This window comes from Lontra canadensis, unplaced genomic scaffold (assembly GCF_010015895.1).
Source record: "Lontra canadensis isolate GAN:19392208 unplaced genomic scaffold, GSC_riverotter_1.0 scaffold30, whole genome shotgun sequence".
Taxonomy (NCBI): domain Eukaryota; kingdom Metazoa; phylum Chordata; class Mammalia; order Carnivora; family Mustelidae; genus Lontra; species Lontra canadensis.
In genome coordinates this window covers 2,135,064-2,152,360 of record NW_022631024.1, presented here as the reverse complement: position 1 = coordinate 2,152,360, position 17,297 = coordinate 2,135,064, and the positions used below count along the sequence as shown (strand labels likewise).

Here is a 17,297-nt window from a genome sequence, read left to right as displayed (position 1 = left end):
TTCCTTCCAAATCCTTCATTGTACCAAAAGCGTGACCCAGAGAGGGCAGCAGTGAGTTCCTAGTGGGGAATGGTGGCCCGCGCCTCTCTGGCTAAGTCCCCCTGACCCCCTGGTAAATTCAATGTGGCTGAATGTGGGACAAGGTCAGCAGGGCCAGGCTCAAGGAGGCCGTGGCAGCCAGACTGAGGAGGGTGATTCTAGTCTGAGGGCACTTGGGAGCCATGGGAGGCTTGGGGCAGAGGAGGGACATGGGTAGATTGTTCTCTGGGAAACCCCCAGGTGGAGGAAGCGGAAAGCCTTTAGGCAGCTGTCATCAAAAGACCTCCTGTCCAACTGTTGGAACAGACATGGGTGGTACTTGTGCCCAGACACCCCCAGTGCTGGCACGAAGCCGTACACACTCACCCGGATGCCAGTGATGCCAGGGGGGCCAGGGGGCCCATCCTCACCCATCAGTCCCTCTTGGCCTTTGTTGCCACGTTCACCATCAGGCCCAGGGTCACCCCTGTCCCCCTAGGTTGGAAGGGAATGAGGAGGAGAGAGAGAATAAATCAGTCCCTCAGCCAATCAGAGGCACTAAACCTCAGGGCTCCATTTGGATGTCCACAGCCAAGCAGCCCCTGGATTTCTCCTGATGGTTCCCTGAGCCACCAAAAGGGTCAGGGTGGCATGTCCTGGCAGGTGCAGGAACTACCCCTGACCCGGTACTCGGGCCAGGGAGAAAGTCACTCAGAGGGAACACGGGACCTTGACCACTCCTGCCCCCGAGTTCACAAGGAGGGGACAGCTTTGGGACTTTCAGGCTCTTTCTCCCCAACACTGATACATGGGGAAGACAAGAGTCTTAAGACACCGAAGGGAATTTTAAAAAAGGAAAACAATTCACCCAATCCTGCCTCTCAGAACCAACTCCATTTTTCTGAGTTGCCTTTTCAACCCTTGCTTACATGCAAACAGTTTATAATACTAATAAGGCAAAGGTCATAGTTTCCATTGCTGTGTACCAGGCTCCAAGCAATGGGACAGCCGATTGAAAGCAAGGAAGCCAGTTAGCAGTATATGGAGGTTTAAAGACACAATCCAAGCGCAGCTCGGTCCATGTTGTTTTGTTTTGTTTTTTGCTGTCTGACTCTATTGCAAACAGCATCTCCCGTTGCCGTCTGCTCTGCACGGCTCTCGTCCTTGCCGGCGGCAGAGAACATCCTCGGCCAGAGGATGGCAGTTCACAACGGACACAGCACCTGCCACATCCAGGCCATGTCGTCCTCGCAGGCGGGGCTGAGGCAGGCTGTGGGCAGAGCAGGGACGAGGGGCGCGGCATGGGCAGCAGCCCCAGAGGAACAGGGTGGTGTGCCTGTCTGAAGGTCACCTCCATCGGGGCTGGCGGGCCCGGCGGGGCATGGGGCCAGTCTGCAAGTGGCTGAGCTGGGACTGGTTGGAGACCCGTGGGAAAGGGGATGAAGTCATGGCCTGGAGGAAGGGGTGGGAGGGGGAGCAGGCTGGGAGAAGGGGAGAGTGTCTGCCAGTTCTGTTTCCCGGCGCCACACTTTACGGGGAGCGCTGATAACCTGGTGTGGGTCCAGGAGAAAGATCAGGGTGCAGAGGGCATGAAGCCGGATCCTGGGTTCTAGGCACAGGAGGCTGGCACAGGGGCCTCTTGGGGCGGTTTCTAGCTCAGCTTATAGGGGGTGGAGGGAGACTCCCTAATGGAGAGGGGTCAAGAGATGGCATGGATAAGGGGGAGGGGCCACTCCAAGCATGCGTGGGCCAGCGCACAGCAGATCTGGGCACCCGGAGAGGGTCAGACAAGTTGGTGTGTGAGATCCGTCCCCACTGAGACTATTGGCCTCCCAGCACAGCCTGGCAGAGAGACAGGGTGCTATCATGATGGCTTTTCTGCAGACCCCAGCTCCAGGAACCCCCTTCTGGCTTGTCATCCCTGGCCACCTGCTCTCCCAGCTCTCCGAGGCACGCAGTCTGTTCCAGGGGGCTGGGCTGGTTTTCAGAGAGGGGCCCCAGCCTGGCACTGGCAGGTGCTACAGCTCCAGGGGCTGCCCAGACACCCTGCCCCCCTCTAGCCTGGCATAGCAAAGTTGTAGCTCCCCTACAGAATAGGCTCTGGGTAGGGGGTTCCTGGAGAATCCTAGAGTCCCCTGGACATCCGCCCATGCTCAGAAGAGCCTTACAAATTGTCTAGCTCAAACTTCTCGATTTACAGATGGGGAAACTGAGGCCCAGAGGAAGGAGGAGCCTTCCCAACCACACATGGGAGTCAGTGGCCGAGCATGTGTGAGACCCTAGGGTTCAGATTCCGAGGTTCTCTGTGCAGGAGACAGTAGCTCCCTCACTCCTGGGGTTATGTCACTTAAATTTGAACCTTGCTGCCACCTCTCAATGGCTGTGTGACCCTGGGCAAATTTCCTCATTTGTAAAGTAAGCAGCAAAGAGTTACTATGGGGATTGAAAGAGCTAATCCGTGTAAGTAGCTTAGCAGCGCGTCGGCACATGACATGAAGGACGAAGGTTAGCCTTCCCAGGAGTCACCACCGCTGTCCCCGCCACCATCTGCTGCGAGTCAGCAAACTCAACAGAGATTGGCAGCAGAAAAGCACGCTGCAGACTCTCACGAACTGTGTGTGTCCGGGAGGTGGTTTTCCCCATGAAGGTGATCCTTGGACAAACACGTGAAGACATCACACTGTCTCCTGGGTTTCAGGAGGACCAGAGAAGATGCTGGATGTCTGCAGCAACTACTCTGACCCAAGGTCTGAGACAGAACTGCTTTGAAGGGAGTGGAGGAGGAGGAGGAGGATGCCAGTGCCTGGAGCCGTGTGAGAGAGCAGGAAGGACCAGGTGAGACACTCATGCCTTGAAGCCCCATCTCCCATCCCACCTCAGCACAACTCCAGGGAGAAGAAAGGTGGCTGGCCAGAAATGGAAGAGACCCCTGCGCCGTGACTCAGTTTCCCCATCTGTCATGTGGGGACGGGAATGAATCCAGCTCCCAGGGCAGCTGGGAGGATGACACGGGTTCAGTCACATAGAGCTCTTAAGGCAGGTGATGCGAGCGCACGGTGAGTATGCTGAGAATTTCAGCTAGAATGTTCTTTAGCGTCACTGCCACTCAAGCAGGCATTGGGCAAAGGGTGTGGAGGGGCTGTCCTGTCCTCCCCAGCAGGGGCCAGGTTGTACCCCAGGATGCAGCCGAGCTGGAGAGGAGAGGAGGCAGACGGATGGCAGACAGGGGGCGCTCTCGGCCTTGCAAGGAAAACCCGGGGCAGCTGGGGAGCCAGCCAGGGGCCTGTCCCTGAGGCACCCTGGTAGACGGGGAAGCCAGGGACCCAGGACAGCTATGGGCATGGGGCAGTGGGCGTGGGGGTCTAGGGACGGGGTAACTGAGGGCTGCTTATCTGAGGTCACGTGGAGAGTAAACGGGTGACAGAGGGAATCCTGGGAGGTGGCCCTTGGGCCCTTGCCTGAGGAGCTGACTCAGTGTGACAGGCCACCCTGGGGAGAGCCCACCTAGTACTGGGCCAGGGTTAGGGCTGGGCCAGGGCTGGCAGCCAGGGACAGGCTTGTGCTAGATGTGGAGCTGGTAAGTCAGAGAGAGACCTCCACTGGCCCCATAGTGCAGGGGAGCCCTGGAGCCTCCTGAAGGTGCCCACACCTTCAGAGGAATCTACGGGGCGTGGTCGGGCTAAGTCAGGCACCAGCGAGCCCTGGGTTTGAATTTTGGATTCTCCACTCACAGCCGTAGACTCTAGATGAGTGCACCTCTGTGTCCTTCGGAGCCTCAGCCTCTACACCTTTAGAATGGGTGCATGGTGCAGAGAGGGAGCTGAAGCTTGGGTCTTGTCTGTACCAATTACTGGCTGTGTGTCTTTGGGCAAGTGCTTAACCTCTCTGTGTTTCAGTTCCCTTATTTAAAGACAGAACTTGGGGCGCCTGGGTGGCTCAGTGGATTAAAGCCTCTGCCTTCGGCTCAGGTCATGATCTCAGGGTCCTGGGATGGAGCCCTGCATTGGACTCTGCTCAGCAGGGAGCCTGCTTCCTCCTCTCTCTCTGCCTGCCTCTCTGCCTGCTTGTGATCTCTCTCTCTGTGTCAAATAAATAAATAAATCTTTAAAAAAAAAAAAAAAAGACAGAACTTACCCCACAGCATTAACTGAGGTGTTACATAAACAAAGGGCTCAGCACAGTACCTGATACATTGGTGACGAGGCCACCATGAAGAGTGGCTCACAGGTCATGGGCGGTGATGATGATTTTCCTGATCTTTTAGGATGTTTGCAAGATAACAGAGAGCTAAGCTGCTGGCTCTGGGTCTAGCCCAGAGCAGGCTGTCCAGACACTACCCTTAACCGAAAGAAGCTGTAGTTTTGAGAAGGGTAGCAGTGAGGAGCGGAAGGGGGGATGGCTCCTAGCCCCGTCTGAGCAGGGAAGGAGGCAGTGGCGGGCAGGGAGTGTATGGGGGGTGGATGGGTGTGTGCTGGCGACAGGGGCTGGAGCTCTGGTCTCTGGTCTCAGAGCTGTATGGGAACACAATGCTTCTGGGAGAAAGCTCAGGTCTTGGATGGGAGGGGAATGCAGGCAGAGGTAGAAGACGGTTCCAGAACACACCCCTGTCCCCCCCCACCCCTGCCCCCCGATCCCACCTCAAGACACTCACCTTCAGCCCATCAGGCCCTGCAGGGCCACTGTCACCCTCGAGGCCTGGCTCTCCCTGGAAAGGGTAGTCGGGAAAGATGAGACACTCCTGGGGAAGGGGCCCAAAGTGTTTTTACTTCCTCCCCCTCCTTGGGGCGGGACTCCAACCGTGCTGTCTCTGGGCAATATGGCCCCCGAATGCCCGGCACACAGAAGGTGCCCAACAGTGGCTGAACCAGTGAGCGAGACGGGGGCTGGGGGGGCTGGGGTGCCCACTGCCAGCTCTTCAGAAAGGAGGAGTAGACCCCTAAGCCCCAGCCTGTCTGCAGGGTGGGTTACCTGGGGGCTACCCCAGCTCACCAGTTACAAAGTGTCCCAGTTAGTTGGTTGGCTGGAAACACGGATGCTCAGTAGTTAAGGCTCTGATGTCATACAGACCTCAGTTCCCCCGCTGGGCTCCCCATTCGCTGGCGGTGTGACCACAAGCAAACTACCTAGCCCCCACAGGTGGCTGTTTTCTCATCACAAGGTTGGGCTGACACCACCTCCTGTGAGGGTGCCTGTAAGGCACAGTGTAGGGAGCACACGAATGACAGCCATTTGACATATCATTTCTGCAGCTGGAGTGAGCTCCCATGGAACCCCCCGTGGAATCCCATTTCTCAGATGTGGAAGGTGAGGCCAGCCGTAAGACTTTCCGGCCAGCAACTTCAGGAGCGATGCCAAGACCCTGAATCCCCATCTGGCCCTCAGCTAGGTTCTCTGCTTGCAGCCCCCGCTCCAGAGATGACCCTGGCCTTCTGAGTTCTCAAACTGCCTATCAGATTAGTTTGGGTCTCTCTCGGCTTTCAGAGTTCATGGCTGTTCAGCACCTGAGCCTGAAGGGGCCTCAGAGGTCATCAGCGGCAGGGATGGCAAAGGCACCACAAGCGTGTAGACACCACCCTTCTTGTGCCCATGGCAGATGTCACTAATGGATCTACTAGAATGTGGTTCCGTAAGAACACGGCCTCCTTTACTCACTGCTTGGTTCCTGGTGCTTTGAGAGAAGGGCCAGGCACACAGTGGGCATCGAGTGAGTGCTAGTCACTCTCCTTTCTACTGTGCCTAGATGGAACCTCAGAATCCTTCTTAACACAGCACTCTAAGAAAACCGTACTGATCAGTCTTTGTTGACGCACAAGATTTACCATCTTGGGGTTTCGGGCTGCACACACATCCTGCCTTGCCCTGTGGTCTTTCTTGCTCCTTCCACATCTTAATTCAATTTGTGGTGCCTCGGTTGACTCTGGGCAGGGGGAGCACGAGGCATTGGAAAAACAGGGGAGATAAGAAATGAAGGGCACCTGCCTCTGGTGCCCCCAGGGACTGAGACCCACAATAACTCCCCCTCCCTCTGGGACCCCACCTTCTGCACCTGGCAGATGCTACAGGATGCCTGCTCTGTACCCCTCCCAGTACGCCTGCAACCATATTTGCGCAAACACTGTATGAACTGGGCACGGAGCATAGAGAGGTGGACAGAGAGGCAACCCAAAGCTTCTCAGAGGAAGGCAAGTTTTGTGGGTTTCTTTCAGAAAAGAGAAACATAACCTTCCATGGAAGAGTTTCCAAGGATGATAACAGGTGTTTTTCAAAAGTAAAACTGCTGCAGATCATTTAAGTTTGGATTAATCCAAAAGGAACCACTGTCTTGGCTGCTGGCCTTCTCAGAGCCTTGAAAATGCTACTGCTAATGTGGAGAGGGAACAGGGAACATGCAGTGAATCCCAAACACTCTGACCACAAGATCGTTTTCTTCCAAGAGTGCCTCTGTGTTGTGGAAATGCTGGCTCAGCAAGAGAGATGAGATGAGGCTATAGGAATTCACCATCTCTTTCTCCCAGAGGCTCAGGGAGGTTGAGGAAAGCCCTTGCCCCGACCCAAGTGCCCCACAGGTGGCTTCCCAGGAAGAATGAATTTGCTTTTGACTTACCCGCTGCCCAATGAGGCCCTGCTCCCCAGGGGTGCCCAGAGGCCCAAGGTCACCCTAGGAGAAGCCAAACACAAGTCCATGGGGGTGGGTAGGGCCAGTCCCAGCCCTCGCTTCACTTTCCTGTCCTCACCAGCTCTGATTTGGGTGGGGAGCTGGTAAAGCCCCTCCTTCCCAAGAACCAAAGCAACACTGCAAAATGCCAACCAGAGCCCCTGCTCCAGGCACCCCCCGGGGCCGTGTGGGTCTCAACACTGAAACCTCACAACAATCCTGCCAGAGAAGGGATCTTCTTTTACAAATGGAGAAACCAAGGGACCACGCTCAGGGTCACGTCACTAGCCCAAGCCCATGAGGCTAAGAAGGGACAGGTTCAGGATCCAAACCTGGGTAGTTTGGCTCCAGGGAGGACCAGAGGCAGGGATGGCAAATCTGTGGCTGACCGCCTTCTTTACTCTCCCTGAGAGCCTTGGAAAGAAACCCAAAGGAGGAAGAGGCCCGAAATGAACCAGAGTAAACGTCACCTGTCCCCACAAAAGATCACCACGTGGGGATTTCTAAACTAGTCTCCCTCTGTGCCGATGTCTGGGGGGGGTGCCAGGAGGAGGGGGAGCACCAAGCCCCCAGCCCTGCCCCAATGGGGACGATCCCATTTCCGTCTGTTTTAGACAGGCCGCACTCTCTTCCACAGCAGAGCGGGGACAGGGCTCTCCCCAGAGCCCAGGCATCAGTGGGCGCCTGTTTCCCCTGCAGGTAATGAGGGGCTCAGGGACTGAAATGCAGATGGTATCTCGGGAGGCCAGGAGGTGCGGCCGCCGGGGCGTGGGGCAGGTGCCAGGGAAAACACCGCTGGGCAGGGGGCCAGGGCGGGGGCTCCGGGTCGGCTGGGCCCGCCACTGTGGCCGTAGCCAGGACCCGCTCCCCGGCCAGGAACACAGAGAATTCATTATTCCCACACAAGAAAGGCCCGTTTCTCTTCCGTGGGGAGGACGTGGCCGCCAGCTGGGAGCTGGTTTCAACAAGTCAATTTTCTCTTTCATCCTGCCTTACCTTCATCCCGGCTTCCCCAGGAAGGCCCGGTTCTCCCACCGCACCGGGCGGCCCCTGCAAGAAAATGCCATTGGTCCCTCCTACAGCAAGGGTTGGCCTCGACTGTAAGGGAGGAGAATAACTGAGGTTGCCCCAGAGAGGGCAAGGAATGTGCCTGAGGTCACACAGCAGGAGAGACACAGAGCTAGGAGTAGGCTGTGGGCCTTCTGGGAGCTTGGGGCTGGGACCACAGGGCGGGTGGTGGTTGCGCCCAGGGGGATGAGCCCTGGGGGGGCTCCGAGGCTTCTGGATCTCTCTCCTTCCCCACGAGTGTGGGTTACCACATGAGGAGCCCCTTGGCGAGCACAGGGAGGAAAATAGCATGATTCACATAACAACAGGGGAGGAAGCCAACTGAGGCTGTATTCAGGGTGGACGGATCCCTGTGCTTTACTCCAAAGCTGGGCCAGGATGCCCATGGGGGGGAAAGGGTCCGAGTCATTCCCAGCGGCATGGCTACAGCCCCTGCACAAAGCTGCGGATCCACTTCCTTCTCTAAGGCAGAGGGGTCTGAGGCCCCTCTAGAGCGCATGCCCTGTAAAAGACAGGTTCTGCAGGCAAACCTCGGTGCTGAGCGGAAGTCCCCACAGGGACGGGGAGGCAGAGGGCACTGCTGCTTCCTGTGGTGGCACAGAAGAGGCACCGCTAACCCACCGGAGGGTCCCTGCAGGCCATGCGCTGCCCTGGGACCTGGAGCCCAGCTCCTCCCGCTACTTTATTAGCATGGATCTGCTCTCCTGCGGAGGCTGGGGGGGTTGTCCTACCCTTTGGTTTCTGCGGGACATAGGACACGACCATTTCCCAGGCCAGGCCTAGGACACCCCAGCGGAGGAGGGCCACAAGGTGCTGATACCGCCCCAGCAACATCACGGGACAAGCAAGGGGCGCTCAGCACTCACCTTGGGGCCCATCTCTCCCGGAGGACCAAGTGGCCCCTGGGGTCCCTGAGGGCCCTGTAAGACAGACAGACAGACATACAACAGTTTGAGAAGGCCCAATAGTGCAGTGTGCAGGGGCAGGTAAGGGAGAAGGTCCAAGAACCTGGGACCCTGCTGTCATGCCCCCCACCACCTGCCTTGCCGGGGACCCACTGTCTGTAGCTCCTCCCTCACCACCGGTCTCCTGCCTCCCCCTCAAACCATCTACACTGTCTCCTGTTTCTCTCTCTCAAACCCAGGGAGCCCTCTCCCACTCAGAAACCTTCCAGTCCTCCGAGCAGCCTCGCTCACTCTGTTCCATCTGTCTGAATGCCCTTCCACCTGGGATCCACCTCTGGAAACCCCCATCTGGCTCCTGGTCAATTCACTGTTCAAATCAGGTCTCCTTGGGCCTATTGATGTGGGACTGTAGCACGGCCCCAGGGGGCAGGATCCTCCTGTCTTCTGCCTGCCTCACCACAGGGATCCCTCCTCCTCTGTCCCTTGAGGCTGTCCTCTCCTGTCCCTCGACAGCGGTACCACTCCATTGCCTCCTCAAGGGGCGTCCTGACACTTGGGCTGTCCCCCAAACCCGTCCTTCCAGGGAGACCTCCTGAAGGGTTATCTTGGTTTCAAACCCCTCACTGGCTCCTGTCCAGACCCTGTAATGCCCATACTCGGTCCCTTAATACTCTGTTCCCTCAGGTTCTCACTGGGCTATGCGCCCTGCATACATTTGCTCATTTCATCTTTACAACAGGCTGGCATGATAGGGACAATTATTCCTGACTAAATACAAAGAGAAAAAAAACTAGGCTGGAGGGCAAGTGAGCTTAGACGCCAACCCAGAGCTCCTGAGCTCCCTGGCCAGTGCCCCTCCCTACCCACCCCACCCCCCAGGCCTGTGCCATCAGCATAACAGAGGCCTGGCCCCTTCTCTCTCCAACCTCCTCCTTGGCTGACCACATCCCACACTCCCAGGCGGGGGCCCAACTGGGACCAGCCCGCCAGGGACAAAGAGGCCAAAGAGGGAGGAGCAAGCACTTACCGGTTCTCCTGGGAGGCCCTTGGTGCCAGGCGGGCCCGAGGGACCCGGGATACCCTGCAGAGAAGAACAAAGGTGACCTCAGTCTCTCTCTGGCCTCCTTCGTCCTGTATGGAAGCCTTCTACAGGAAGCCTTCGCAGTGTGTGAGGGCCCCACTCCCCCACCCGCCACATGACCCAAGGGGAGCCTGAGTCTCAGGGGGGACAGAGGCAGGCCAGAGGGTCTTCAGGGCAGAATGGGCAGCCGGAAGCTGTGTGGTTTCCACGGCACTGCGGGAACTGGGTACCGCGGCTCTTATCGCCCGGCAAAGCCCCTCGGAATTTCCAGAACTGGTGCTACTTACGGGGAAGCCTTGCACACCCGAGGGCCCGCGTTCACCAGCCGCACCCTGGAAGCAGATTTGGGGTCTTAGAGGCACATATGGGCCGGCAGGGAGCGGGGAGGGGGCTGGCCAGCTTCGGCCTGACGTACCTGCTGCCCGGGCTGGCCCGGTCTGCCCTGCGGTCCGGAAGGGCCCTGCGGGAAGCAAAGCAGATGAGGGAGGGAGAGGGTGCGTTGGGGGACACCTCACGGACACAGGACCGCGCACTCCGTGGGAGATGGAAGGAACCCGTGTCATCACCAGACCCACCCCTCTCCCTATTGTGCAGGTGGGGAAACTGAGGCCTGGCAAGGGGAGTGGTTTGCCATAGTCGTCATCAGCTCTGGAGAACCAAGGACCCCTCGCTCCTGCTGGGAGTGGAAGCAATCTCGGCTCCCGGTGGGGGGCTCTGGAGGGGGCAGGGAGCCCCAGGGAAGGGGTCAGAGGGCACCCGAGGTTCCCTCCCACTCTCTCTTACTCCTGCCTCCTCTGGCTCCCTCTTATTCACGTCTCTCTCTCTGTGCTCCTTCTCCCCAGACCCCAGGCTCAGGCTCCAGGACCAGGAGGAGCAGCAGGTGATCTCCCATCCTCTCTTGGACTCCCCACCACCCCCAGGGGCCTGGCGCTGAGGAAGGTGTGAGCCTTGGTGCCTGGACTCCTGACCCAGTGTGGGAGATGTGAGGAAGGGCAAGTCATGGTGTTGGTACCTTCAGGCCCCTGGACCCCTGCTCCCCGGCTGGTCCATCTGGTCCTCGGGGGCCCTGGAATAGGAAAAAAGGACTAGCACGGTGGACAGTAGGGGTCTTCCTCAGGCTGGGAACCAGGAGGCCAGGCTGCCCAGAGCCTCAGGCCTCTCCAGGCACAAGCCTGGGGCTCCCTTCTCCTTCTGTTGTGCGCACGCCCCCACCCTAAGGCAGGTCTCCCACACACAGCATGCCTGCTGAGATGGCGAGGCATTGGCGGGGGGGGACTCCGCTAGAGGCCCTGATGTTCTGGAATAGGGCTGGGGGTGCACGAACGACCCTGTTGAAAGAGACCTCGGAGGTCAAACAGCCACACACCTCAGAATTGGGCAAGCCGAGGGCTGGATATATGTCCCCACTGTCAGCCCCTCGGACTCAGCTGCTGCACCCTCTTCCCCGAGCACACGTGAGGCAGAAACAGGTATGTGAACCACAGCCCTTGGGGGACATTGACAGTGAAGGGCCCCGGGAGGGTCGGCATGTGGCTCAGTGTGCAGAGCAGATGTGCGAGTTGGTCTGACCCTGCTCACAGATGGAGAGTGACAACGTGCGCAGAGGCAAGAGCAGGGCGGGGCTCAGGCATCTGTTCCGTGGAGTCCTAGACAGCAGCCTTATTCCTTTGAAAGCTGGGAGCACATCCCCAACGCCCCCTGAGGCAGGCCCTTCCCCCACTGCACAGAGGCCCAGCCAAGGGAAGTGACTTGTCTAAGGTCCCTTAGCACACCAGCAGGTGCATCCCCTCCACGGATCTACCCACTGGCCCAAGTGATCCCCTTACGGGGACTCCCAGAGAGACACAGATAGGATGGGGTCCTCTGGAAAAGGCCCCCCGTAGAGAACAGTGTGGTCTTTGTCCTGCAGGGGACCAGAGAGGTCATGGTGGGGGGGGGGAGACGAAGAAGGTCTTGTGCAGAAGGCTGGCCCACCCTGGCCTGGGAGTTGGGGGCCAGCCACAAAAGGGGACCGGGAACATGTCTGGGTGGGGGTTGGGGGATGGGGGATGAGAAAAATAGCATGAAGAAATCATTTAAAAATTGAGCAAGGAAACTTTCAATTAGTAATTGAGCCAGAAAAAGCCACAACTCCTCTTATCAGCTACCTGGGGCTTCCACGGCTTTAAATAGTGCCTCATAGATTGAATAAACCTGGACAGGCAACCGTGCTAAGCCTCAGTTATCTTGTCTCTGAAATGGGGATGAGAATCTCTCCCTTATGGTGAAAGGTGAGGCACCTGGCCTCCTGTCAGCACTTGGTAGTAGCTGGCCTTGCCAGAGGAGGCAGCAGCCCCCCCTGGGGTCAGTGACACAGAGGAATGGCCTGGAAGATCTGGATTCAGTCCCTTCCTTGGGACAGGCAGCTCAGAGCAAGCTACAGAGAACCAGCTGAGAGTTTCCATAGATCCAATACAACAGAAGATTAGCTGTGGGTGCTAGTCCTTGTTCTGTGGCTGGATGGCTTTGTGGCCCCAGGCAAGCCCCTTCCCCTCTCTGGGCCTCTCTCTCTCAGATGGACATGGTCAGACCATGTGTTAGACTTTTCAATCCTGGTTTGTGGACAGGTGCCTGGTGGAGATGGAGTGAGATTGAGGTGGGGACATCCCAGGTCTTAGGAGCTGGGACAGAGCCTGAGCTGATGGGTGGGCATCTGGGCTCTCCTGAGAGATGGCTTCTGGCCCCTGGCCTCTGTCTCTAGCTGAGCCATAAACCTCCCTGGAAAGGGATCACTCTGGGACTGCAGGGAGGCCCAGAGGTGTTAATAGTTTGCTGTGAATCACATGGCACTGTATTTATCCCAGGAATCCAAGCCTTTCTGAGAGAAAGTTTGTGTCATGTACAATAATTGCAGTAGCAACAACGGCAGTAGTAATGATACTGAAAGGTGCTATCCTCATTTTGCCATAAGGAAACAGCCCATGGTCACACTGCTGGGAAGTGGAGAAGCCAGAATTGAGCCAGAAGCCCATTTCTTTCCACCACAATCTGTCATTGCTTAGCAGTGTGGGAGTGAGCTCCCCGTCATGAGGGGTGTACAAGTCAGGGACTAGAGAAGTCTGCCATGATGGCTCTGCCTAGAGCAGGATGTTGGAGAAGACGATGTCTAAAGTCTCTCATACCTGGGAGACTGCAGTCCCTTGGGAGACCAGAGAGCTCAAGGAGAAGCTGGTGTTGCTTGGGGGAAATAGGGCGAGCCCTTGCTGTCTAGAGGGAGGAGGAGGCAACGGAGCCCCAACCACCCTCGCTCCCTGGCTCCCCAGGGCAGGGACAGGAGCAGAACAGCCGCACATACTAACCCTTGCTCTGGGCCACTCTGCAGCTCATCCTGTGTCCCGAGGGTACCCCCGTCCTGTTCCTTCCTTCTTCAAATGAATACAGGCCAGTCATCCCTGCTGGAGGCAGGCCTGGGTTTCCATCAGAACCATATGTCTGTTCTCTTATAGCCAGTCCCCAGGAAGATGCTCGCAGTCGAAGCCAGGGCTATCTTTCACCCAGGCTGGGACAGAAAATGCGGTCAATTGCAGCTCTTGTGACAAAGGGATGGACGATCTAAGGGAGGTGCTCACCATGTATAAGGCACTTACCAAGGGATTTAATCCCATGGCCATCCAGAGAGGTCAGTTCTGTGGCTGACTTCAGAGAGTCAGAGTCAGTTGCTCAAGGTCAAAGAGGAAGAGCCACAAAAAACAAAATGGGCGTCCTGCTAATGTGTGTTCAGATTCTGGGTCCTTACAACCTCCTTCTAGTTTCATCTGCTAAGCCTTACAGAAGTTAAGAAACTGGCCTGAGGTCCCAGAACTGGTAACTGAGAAGGCTGAGATTTGTCCCTGTCTGGCCCCAGATCTCCCACTCTTCCAACTGAGGTCTGTGGACCCAGACCCTGTCAAAGGTTCTACCAAGAGCTGAGGGCCTGAGGACCCATCTTGTCCTCTCTTGCAAATCAGCAGGGACACAGGCAGGTCCTCATACCCTCCTCATGGCACATATGCCCAGAACTGAGCTCTTTTGCAGGCAGGAGGGCTGCCCCTCTAGATACCCCCCGAACACACACCGTGAAGTGGCCAATGGTGGACTATTAGGCCGGGGACCCAGGGGGCTGATCCCACAGGTTTTGCATTCCTGCCAAACCCAGCAGCGGGGAGGAGCTCATGTTCCCGAGGCTTCCCTCCCAGCCCTGGAGACTTTTGATGTGGTTGGGAGCCTGGGTTTCCTCAAGCAGGACAGACATTCTTGTAGCCAGAGCTGAGAAGGGGTGCTAGAGAAAGCTGGGGGAAGCTTGGTGAGTTGAGGACCTGAATCTCCAGCTAATCTGGCTTCCTGGGGCAGGAGGCCATGTGCACAGGGTCAAGGTGGAACAGGCTGCCAATGGGCCTGGGTCCACTTGCAGAGACGAAGGACATGGCAGTGGGAGGGGCCCTGCTGGGCCAGAGGAATGCCTCGTAATCCGCCCCTCTCCCAGGCTGACTCCTGGCCATCTGGTTTGGGGGAAAATTTAAAACCACTTGAAATTTAGCCAAGAGGAGGCTGATCACAGATCCCCCATATGGAGCTTGGATATCAGGCTGAGGCTGTCGGCTCTACCTGTGCCATCATGGTTGCCTTCTGCAAGGCTGCCTTGCCCATATATGGGTTGGAGGTGGAGAACCACTCCATCAGCCCTCCCTGCACAACTGAAAATGAGACTACCTTCAGTATGCAAAAGAGTCAGATTCCCTGGGTTCAAATCCCAGCTGGGGCACTTTCTCACTGTGCAACCTGAGACAACTGACATAACCTCTCTGTGCCTTAGTTTCCTTGTGTGTAAAAGGGAATGAAACCTAGCACCTTCTTTGTAGAAAAATGAGTCAATATATGTGTTAGATAGCACCTGACACACAGCAAGTACCAGCGGTGACTTCTGGCGCCTGTGTTCAGGCCGGTGCCTCCTGAAAACCTTCTGTGGCTCCCCACTGCCCTGGGAGCACAGCCCATAGGCCTAACTGTGGTTTGCAGGCTTGCCACCTGCTCATTCTTGGTCTCATCTCTCTCTGCGGACCCTCTGTGGAACCAGTGGGGGCCTGTAAACAGGCCGTGCCTTCTCTCACCTTAGGGCTTTCCCTTGCCTGGAGCCTGGCACTGGCTGCAGGCCCCTCCTCTCCCTGAAGCGTGCTCTGATGCCCTGGACAGGCTCCCAAGCCATTGTGCTTCACCATCTACGCGCCCAGGACCCGTACTATCTCCTTGACCTACTTGATTGAGCCATGAGGGCAGGTGGGGTCACGCCTCTTCCCTCCTCCCGTGGTACCTACAGAGCCTCCAACAGTGGCTGGTATACAGCTGGCGCTAAATAATTGGTGGTGGAATGAATGGATGAACAAATGGACAAGACGCTGGTACCACAGAGCCTGTCTGTACCCATGGAATGGCAAGGCCTGGTGTTCAGAAATGGGCTGGAGAAGACGAGCTGGAAAGGGCGGGGGGTGAGGGGGAGTGCCAAGCTGACAGCCAGGCCCGGGGATGAGCGTAGAACCCTGCCTGATGCCATAAAAATCACAGGTCTCAGAGCTGGGCACAGGGCAAGGACAGGAGGTGGTCTGTCGGGCAGCCCCTGCCAGTGCCAGCCTCCTGGAGGCGGGGCCCCACTTACCAGACGTCCCTTTACTCCCCTCATGCCTGGTGGGCCACGAGATCCTGGAGGGCCCTGTGGGGAGGAGAAAGAGTTTGGAGAAGCTGCCTTTCTGGTAGCAAGGGCAACAGGGAAGGCTGGGAGTGTGGGGGCAAAGCTGGGTGCACATAGAAGGAATTGGCCCAGGGGGGAAATCTGTCCCCCTGGAAGAAGCCGCCCACGGGCTAGAACCCTGAGCACAAGTCAGTGCCCTGGGTTCAATGTGGTGTGCCTCCACATCTCCCAGGCATCTGGTAGTGAGGAGAAGTCTCCCGGGATGGATGAGCCATTTCCTTCTGCACCTCAGAATCAACTACCGGAAGCTAGCATGACTCCTTGACCAAAGCTCTCCTCAAGTGCCCATTTCCCCTTTTCCCTTCCACCAGCGAGGAGACTATGGCTGTCCATGTTCTGCCCCCCCCCACCCCCCAATCCCAAACATCACCTGACAGCCATCCAGAAGGTTCTGACCAGAGCAGAAAGAGTGAGCCCTGGGGTACGAGGGGGAAGAAGCAGACCACAGCCCCGAGGTGAGGGAGGGGGAGGCAGGGAGAAGGGAAAAGGGCCTGGCCCAGGGAAGCTGCCTGTTATATCTGGTTTGATGCAGGAATGACAAGAGGCCCAAGGGGGAGACAGGGAAGGAGGGAAGGATGGCACAGGGTTGTCTCTGTTCTTTGAACTCTCAACACCGGCACAGCACAGGCCTATGACCAGAAGCGAGGAATCTGTTGGAGAAAATACGAACCGTCTAACAATAGAAGAGGACAGAGGGTAGAAGGGAGACGAGAGGAAGCGGGCTGCCTGACGCCAGATCTCTCCTCTGGGTTCGGACCCCAGCAGCATCCACCAAGCAGCGCCTTTACCCATGGCCGGCCGGCCGGGACCCCTCCAGAGCCTCCCAGCTCAGCAGCAACTTTCAGGCTGGGCGTGCTTTTTTTACAAGCAAGACGCAGCTTCATTCCCCTCCAAATACCAGAGAGAGGCCCAGCTCCATTTGGGGCCTCAGGAACAACTTGCTGTTCCCTTTTCTTTCTCTCCATGGCCTTGAGGGGGCGCAGGCCCTCAGTCAGCTGCTGTGGAGGGGCTGATGTATGGGGCCGGCTTCTAATCTGCCCCTTGTCAGCAGAGCAAGCAGGGTGTGGACCCTCGCTCGGCCCAGTAAGAAGGCAGAGCTGACGCCTGGATGGTGGATGACAGGAAGATTGGGTGAGAACGAGCCATTTTATAGCGGGATCTCAGACTGCAGAAGGCATGCAATACGTCACTGGGAGATTTCAGGAGCCAAGTCTTGACTCTGAGGCAGAAGAATAAAGGACTCAAAAGGACCAACTGCTTCCTCAGAGAACCAGGTTCAAATCTCCACTCTGCCACTTCCTAGTTCTGTGACCCTGGCAAGGGATTTCAACTTGGTGGGCCTCAGTTTCCTCATCTGTGAAATAGGTAAAGAAGAATCCCTAGCTCCTGGAGTTGCTGGGAAAAGGAAATGACATGGTAAGTCCTCACTAAAGGGTAGCTCTTAGCTCTCTCAGTGTGGGAGGGGGCCAGAAACGGGAAGCCTGACTGGTCCCCCACCCCTGGGGCCATGAGGATAATGATCTCAGCAGGCCTCAGTGGGCCTCAGTGGGCTGAGAGAGAATGTGGATTTCATGAGATTGGAAAAGTGGGAAACTGCTCATCAGACCTGAACAGTGTCATCAGAAATGTCACCTGAACCGCAGTAGTCTTATAGAAATGGCGGTAATTAACCTGCCTAGTAAACAGCAGTTACCACTACTCCTGGTCAGTAGACACTGAGCGTAGGCAGGCAGTTGGCTAAGCACGACGTCATGCACTGATGGCATGGCTTTCTCACAGCAATCTCATAACGGAGTTTCATGCTGGCTT

At 57.1% G+C, this 17,297-nt stretch overlaps 1 protein-coding gene across 4 annotated transcripts in view; it reads right to left on the bottom strand.

Moving 5' to 3' along the window:
• COL27A1 (collagen type XXVII alpha 1 chain) overlaps positions 1-17,297 on the bottom strand; it is a 134,607-nt gene that overhangs the window by 26,310 nt on the left and 91,000 nt on the right. For all 4 annotated transcript variants that reach the window (XM_032865688.1, XM_032865687.1, XM_032865689.1 and 1 more), the window contains 10 exons: positions 15,400-15,449; positions 10,740-10,797; positions 10,143-10,187; positions 10,015-10,059; positions 9,674-9,727; positions 8,608-8,661; positions 7,670-7,723; positions 6,623-6,676; positions 4,670-4,723; positions 406-513 (listed from right to left, as the gene is read on the bottom strand). In XM_032865688.1, the coding sequence (XP_032721579.1) occupies positions 406-513; positions 4,670-4,723; positions 6,623-6,676; positions 7,670-7,723; positions 8,608-8,661; positions 9,674-9,727; positions 10,015-10,059; positions 10,143-10,187; positions 10,740-10,797; positions 15,400-15,449 (576 nt within the window). The remainder of the gene's footprint in view (positions 1-405; positions 514-4,669; positions 4,724-6,622; positions 6,677-7,669; positions 7,724-8,607; positions 8,662-9,673; positions 9,728-10,014; positions 10,060-10,142; positions 10,188-10,739; positions 10,798-15,399; positions 15,450-17,297) is intronic.